The sequence below is a fragment of the Choloepus didactylus genome (genome assembly GCF_015220235.1).
Source record: "Choloepus didactylus isolate mChoDid1 chromosome 25 unlocalized genomic scaffold, mChoDid1.pri SUPER_25_unloc2, whole genome shotgun sequence".
Taxonomy (NCBI): Eukaryota; Metazoa; Chordata; class Mammalia; order Pilosa; family Megalonychidae; genus Choloepus; species Choloepus didactylus.
Window position 1 is genome coordinate 5129929 of NW_023637607.1, and position 7430 is coordinate 5137358.

Genomic DNA, 7430 nt, shown 5'->3' on the forward strand with positions numbered 1-7430 from the left:
ATCGGCATTTCAAGTAATAGATAATTCCCATCTTATTGAGGTTGATTCAAAGCATAGGAAAAAAAAGGGGAGTAGGTGGAATAACCAACTTCATTTGAGGTAACAGTTTAGCCTAGAAACGAAGAACAGATAAGGACAGGATAGGGAAATCCTGGCCAATTTTATTTATGTGTGTAGAAGCAAAACTCCTAAACAAAATATTGCTACTCAAATCTAGCATGGGAGGAGGGGAGGATTACATCATGACCCAGAACAGTTAAGCCAGAAACACAAGGGTGAGGCAACCTTAGAAAATCAGGGTGATTTATCTCCGTCAGCCAGTGGGGCTTGCTGCTGACATAAGTGCTGCTTTTTGCCACAACACCACGAATTCACGCCTCGAAAATGACAAGACTCATGCAGAAACAGGGTGGGGCAGACCACTCAACGCCCTTGCAACTCTGTAGCCAGAACATTAATTTAAAAGACATGTTCAAATCCTAGTACGTGTAAAGAAATAAATATAGGATTGGTCTTAAAAAGAAAATACAAAAATGAAAGTCACTTGATGGAAAGAGAGTGGGGAAGAGTGGAGGGTGCAAATACATTAAAGGACAAGGAAGAACTGAGAAATAAGCCAAAATAAGCACCTGCTCGCATCGAGCCCAAAGGCCGCCCAAGGGTGGGTGGGCGTCAGGTAAAGGGAGAGAGTGCCACCTGCAGGTGGCTTCTGCCTTCCGCTGCTTCCTGAACTTTCCTTTATGCTGCTGTCAACTTGCTGCAAAACTTCAAGGGACAGAAAAAAACCTGCACGGGAGCCACACTATTTCCTCTATTTACTGATATCACCCCCCTATTTACAATGTTTGTAGCAGGACAGATGGCATCATTGATAAAACAGAAACCAGCAGAAGTGAACTTCCATGGTCATCCCCCACCACCCACCCACGCTCTTAGTCTTCCCTCCTGCTGCTATGGCCGAACAATTTGCCCTGAACTCAAGCAAAACCTAAACACATTAAGCAGTCTCTCCCCTCTCCCCCCAGCCCCTGGCAACCACCAGTCTGCTTTCTGTCTCATGGAGTTACCTATCTGGATGTTTCATTTAAATGGAATCAGACAATATGTGACCTTTCGTGTCTGGCTTCCTTCATTGAGCCTGATGTGTTCGAAGTTAATTCACTTTGTAGCATGTATCAGTACTTCATTCCTTTTTAGGGCTGCATAGTATTCTAATGTATGCATATACCACATTTTATTTATCTATTCTTCCAGTGGTGGACATTTGGGTTGTGTCTTCCTTTTGTTATTATGAATAATGAATATTCATGTATAAGGATGTGCTCGAGTGTCTGTTTTCAATTCCTTTGGGTATACATAGGGGTGGAATTGCTAAGTCATATGGTAATTCCATGTTTAACTTTTTGAGGAACTGCCAAACCATTTTCCACAGACCCTGGCCCATTTTACATTTCCACCAGCAATGTACAACGGTTCAAATTTCTCCACATCCTCTCCAACTCTTATTTCTCACTTTATTTTTTTAATTATTATTTTTATAGCCACACTACAGCAGCATCTTCCACCTTAAAGGGAAAAAAGAATATTTCTGAGTGCCCACCCCCTCTGGTCACTGCCTTATTTCTCTGCACCCCCACCGCCACCCCCACCCCCTTGTCAGCAAAAAGCACAGAAAGAGTTGTCTATAGTCACCTTCTCCCTCCCACATGTTCTTCAACCCCTGCCAGTAAGGCTTTGGGCAGACCCCTCACCAAAGCTGTTCTTGCAAACGTCACCAATGACACCCCCCACCTCATGTCATTAAATCCAACGGTCACGCTCCAGGCCTTGTCTTCCCATCACATCTGTGGCACAGGGCATTATGGATTTTTATTTGAATCACTCTGTTCTGATTTCTCCTTTTTTCCTCATCCATCTGTGGCCTCCCCTTTCCATTTCCTTGTTCCGCCTCACCTCCCCAAGCTCTGGACCTTGGCTGCCCTCCCTCGCCTCTCCCTCCGGGCCAAGGACAACCACGTGGGACAACTCTCAAATTCATTTCTCCCACGCAGACCCTAGGGCCAGATGCCTTCTCTACATCTCTACCCGAGGGCGGCGCAGGCCTGTCAAACGTCAAGTACCAAGGCCAACTCCTAAGGCGCCCCCGCCAAGCCACGCCCCCTCACGCCTAGCAGCCCAAGGCACGCAGACGACCCCCGCGGTGCTAAGCCACGCCCCGCTCTTGGCGACCCCACCCAAGCCACGCCCACACCATTTCCCGCAGTCCTCGCCCAACCCACGCCCCCTCCGCTCCTCACGGTCCTACATCCAAGCCACGCCCCTCCACAGCCGATGCGCCAGCCAATCCTGTTGCTCTCTGAGGTTTCCCTTGGAAACAGACCCAGAATCCCACCACTTCTCACCGCCCGCCCTGGCCTCCAGGTGCAACCCATTCACGCCCTTCTTGGACCAGTGCGGTCGACTCCTCCCCTCCTCACCCGGATCTCCCGGCTCCCACCCTATACTCTGTTCTCCCCAGCCTAACCAAAAATATCCCACACCATGAAAAAAAATTTTTTTTATTAGAGAAGTTGTGGGTTTACAGAACAATCATGCATACAGTACAGGACTCCCATATACGTCCCACCACCAACACCTTGCATTGGTGTGGAACATTTGTTAGAATTAATGATAGTACTTTTTAAAATATTTGTACTTTTTTTTAAACAGTAGTTACCTTTATTAAATTGATAAAAGATTATTAAAATAGTCCATAGTTTACATTAGTTGTATTTTTCACATAAACCACCACCCTATTACTAACACCTTGTATTAGTGTTATACATTTGTTATAATTCATGAAAGAAGATCCTTGTACTTGTACTTTTAACTGTCATCCATCATTTATATACAGTTTTATGTTTTATCTTTTAATTTTTATTCTAGTAACATATACAACCTAAAGTTTCCCCTCTTAATCGCATTCAGCACTGTGGATTACACTCACAATAAATGTGCTACCGTCACCATCATCTTTTCCCAAACCTTTACAATCAACCTAAATACAAATAAATAGAAATTCTGTACAAATTAAGCTTCAGCTCCATATTCACTACCCCAACCTATCCCCTGATAACCTATATTCCAAATTTTAACTTTGCAAGTTTGCTTATTATAATTAGTTCATATCAGTGAGAACACACAATATTTGTTCTTTTGTGCCTGGCTTATTCACTCAGCAAAATGTCCTCAAGTTTCATCCGTGTTGTCGCATGTATCGGGACTCAACGCCTTCTTACAGCTGAGTAATATTCCATCATTTGTATATACCACATTTTGTTTATTCATTCATCAGTTGATGGACACTTGGGTTGCTTCCATCTTTTGGCAATTGTGAATAATGCCTCTATGAGCATCAGTGTGCAAATGTCAGTTCAAGTCCCTCTTTCAATTCTTCTGGGTATACACCTAGCAGCAGAATTGCTGGGTCATATGGTAATTCTATCATTAGCTTTCTAAGGAACTGCCAAGCTGTCTTCCACAACTGCACCATTTTACATTCCTACCAGCAATGAATGAGTGTTCCTGTTTCTCCACATACTCTCCAACACTTGTAGTTTTCTGTTTTCTTTTTAATAGTGGCCATTCTAGTAGGTGTGACATATCTCATTGTGATTTTGATTTGCATTTCCCTAATAGCTAATGATGTTGAGCATCTTTTCCTCTGCTTTTTAGCCATTTGTATATCCTCTTTGAAGAAATGTCTGTTCAAGTCCTTTGCCCATTTTTTTTCTTTGATTTAGTTTTATTGAGGTATATTCACATAGTCTGCAGTTATCCACAGTGTACAATCAGTTGTTCACAGTACCATCATATAGTTGTGCATTCATCACCGAAATCAATTTTTGAACATTTTCATTATACCAAAAAATAAAAGTAAGAATAAGATACAAGTAAAGAAGAACAGGAAAAACATCCAATTCCCCTATCCCCCCCTTTTGTTTATTTAATTTTTGTTCCCATTTTTCTACTCATCTGTCCATACACATGATAGAGGGAGTGTGAGCCACAAGGTTTTGACAATCACACAGTCATGCCATGTAAGCTACATAGTTATTCAATCGTCTTCAAGAATCAAGGCTACTGTGTTGCAGTTCAGCAGTTTTAGGTATTTCCTTCTAGCTATTCCAATATACTAAAAACAAAAAAGGGATATCCATACAGCGCATAAGAATACCCCCCAGAGTGACCTCTTGACTCCATTTGAAATCTCTCAGTCACTGAAACTTTATTTTGTTTCATTTCACTTCCCCCTTTTGATCAGGAAGATTTTCTCAATCCCACAATGCTGTGTCCAGGCTCATCCCCAGGAGACATGTCCCATGTTGCCAGGGAGATTTATACCTCTGGGAGTCATGTCCAATGCAGGGGGGAGGGCAGTGAATTTACCTGCCTAATGGGCTTACAGAGAGAAAGACCACATCTGACTCTTGCGGGAGCGCGTCCGCGGCGGACGGAGTGGGCCGGGCCGGGCTGGCGTGCCGTGTCATGGCGCTGCTGGACCTGGCCCTGGAGGGAATGGCCGTCTTTGGGTTCATCCTTTTCTTGGTGCTGTGGCTGATGCATTTCATGGCCATTATCTACACCCGATTACACCTTAACAAGAAGGCCACTGACAAACAGCCATATAGCAAGCTCCCAGGTGTCTCTCTTCTGAAACCACTGAAAGGGGTAGACCCTAACCTAATCAACAACTTGGAAACATTCTTTGAATTGGATTATCCCAAATATGAAGTTCTCCTTTGTGTACAAGATCATGACGATCCAGCCATTGATGTGTGCAAGAAGCTTCTTGGAAAATATCCAAATGTTGATGCTCGTTTGTTTATAGGTGGCGAAAAGGTTGGCATTAATCCTAAAATTAATAATTTAATGCCAGGATATGAAGTTGCAAAGTATGATCTTATATGGATTTGTGATAGTGGAATAAGAGTAATTCCAGACACACTTACTGACATGGTTAACCAAATGACAGAGAAAGTAGGCTTGGTTCATGGGCTGCCTTAAGTAGCGGACAGACAGGGCTTTGCCGCCACATTAGAACAGGTGTATTTTGGAACTTCACATCCAAGGTCCTATATCTCTGCTAATGTAACTGGTTTCAAATGTGTGACAGGAATGTCTTGTTTAATGAGAAAGGATGTATTAGATCAAGCAGGAGGGCTTATAGCTTTTGCTCAGTACATTGCTGAAGATTACTTTATGGCCAAAGCGATAGCTGACCGAGGTTGGAGGTTTGCAATGTCCACTCAAGTTGCAATGCAAAACTCTGGCTCATATTCAATTTCTCAGTTTCAATCCAGAATGATCAGGTGGACCAAATTGCGAATTAACATGCTTCCTGCTACAATAATCTGTGAACCAATTTCAGAATGCTTTGTTGCCAGTTTAATTATTGGATGGGCAGCCCACCATGTATTCAGATGGGACATTATGGTGTTTTTCATGTGTCATTGTCTGACATGGTTTATATTTGACTACATTCAACTCAGGGGTGTCCAGGTATGTGAATAGGCATGGAAAGGTTTGCAGTTATTTGGTGGAACTAAAACTATTTTAATTTAGAGAAGGTTGAAGAAAATCTATGAGCTGATCTTTACTTCTCATTGAAGGCTAATATTAGGTTTAAACATTATTTTTCCTAGTATGAATGTTGACAAAAAACTTAACTTGATTTTCAATTTTCAGTCAGTTATAAAGTCACTTTTATTAAGACTCCACAGAAAATATGTTAAGCAAGTTAGAGAGTATTCAGACTAAGAATACTTTAGGATAGCAGCTATTTTAGTGCTTCTACTATAATTAGCATTTTCTTAAACAGCATAGCACAGCAGTTAAATTACCTAATGGAGCAGACTTAAATTTTTTTTGATGTTTTTTCTAATTTTTATTTCATTTTATGTAATGTTTAAGTTAATGTAAATTGAAAGCCAACACACACACACCAAGAAAAAAATATCTTACACATATTTCAAATTGAAAAAAAACAATAGTTTAAGAAATCATATTACCTCCAGTAACTACTTTTCTTCAGCATACTGCTCCTGGCTTGCATTAAACTTATATCTTTAGGGCATTTGATGAGAAACTTTTCTTGTATTCTAAACTGCAGTGTTAATTCAGGCCATAGATTTTCATTCCGGTCATGTCTTTTGGTGCACATTCCTATGTTACTTATTTTCCTGTTGTTTCTTTTTTTTTTTTTAAATCTTCATTTTATTGAGATATATTCACACACCACGCAGTCATACAAAACAAATCGTACATTCCATTGTTCACAGTACCATTACATAGTTGTACATTCATCACCTAAATCAATCCCTGACACCTTCATTACCACACACACACAAATAACGAGAATAATAATTAAAGTGAAAAAGAGCAATTAAAGTAAAAAAGAACACTGGGTACCTTTGTATGTTTGTTTGTTTGTTTCCTTCCGCTATTTTTCTACTCATCCATCCATAAACTAGACAAAGGGGAGTGTGGTCCTTATGGTTTTCCCAGTCCCATTGTCACCCCTCATAAGCTGCATTTTTATACAATTGTCTTTGAGATTCATGGGTTCTGAGTTGTAGTTTGATAGTTTCAGGTATCTACTGCCAGCTACCCCAGTTCATTAGAACCTAAAAAGGGTTGTGGAGCAGACTTAATTTTATGTAGTATACTTAGTACAGTTGAAATCCAAGAATTTCATTTTTCAGTAGATCTTTAGTCTAATGGTCAGTAGATTAATTATTTTTTTAATTCCTAGGGTGGCACACTGTGTTTTTCAAAACTTGATTATGCAGTAGCTTGGTTCATCCGCGAATCCATGACAATATACATTTTTTTGTCGGCATTATGGGATCCTCCTATAAGCTGGAGAACTGGTCGCTACAGATTGCGTTGTGGAGGTACAGCAGAGGAAATCCTAGATGTATAACTACAGCTTTGTGACTGTATATAAAGGAAAAAAGAGAAATATCATAAATTTTGTTTATATAAATGCTTTTAAAGATCTACCTTCAATAGTTTTATCACATGTACATTTTCGTATCTGTTCTTTAATTTATTTTGCATGGCACTTGGCATCTTTGGGGGGAAAAAAACAAAATACACATCTGTAGTTTTAGTCAAATGGTACACTTTATTTTGTGAAAGTAGAGAATCAAGAGACTTGGTTCCAGGAACCTGGGTTTGTTTTTGTTGTTGTCGTTGTTATTGTTGTTTGTTTGGTTTTTAAAACATAAATAAATAAATTATATATATATATGTGTGTATATATATATGTATGAATGCTCTGCAACAACCACTATGACAGTATCCTTCAGTAGAGAAAGTTTCTTATTTGTGAGTACAGTCTTGCAGAACATTTATGGATGGCAGCAGCTTAATTTGGGGATTTAGAA

At 40.3% G+C, this 7430-nt stretch overlaps 1 protein-coding gene across 1 annotated transcript; it reads left to right on the forward strand.

The window, feature by feature from the left end:
* Positions 1–4485: 4485 nt before the first annotated feature.
* On the forward strand, positions 4486–7224 carry LOC119525624 (ceramide glucosyltransferase-like). The gene is given in 2 exon segments (XM_037824425.1): positions 4486–5541; positions 6794–7224. Coding segments are annotated over 2 exon segments (1185 nt in total). The 5' UTR covers positions 4486–4527; the 3' UTR covers positions 6965–7224.
* Positions 7225–7430: the final 206 nt, after the last annotated feature.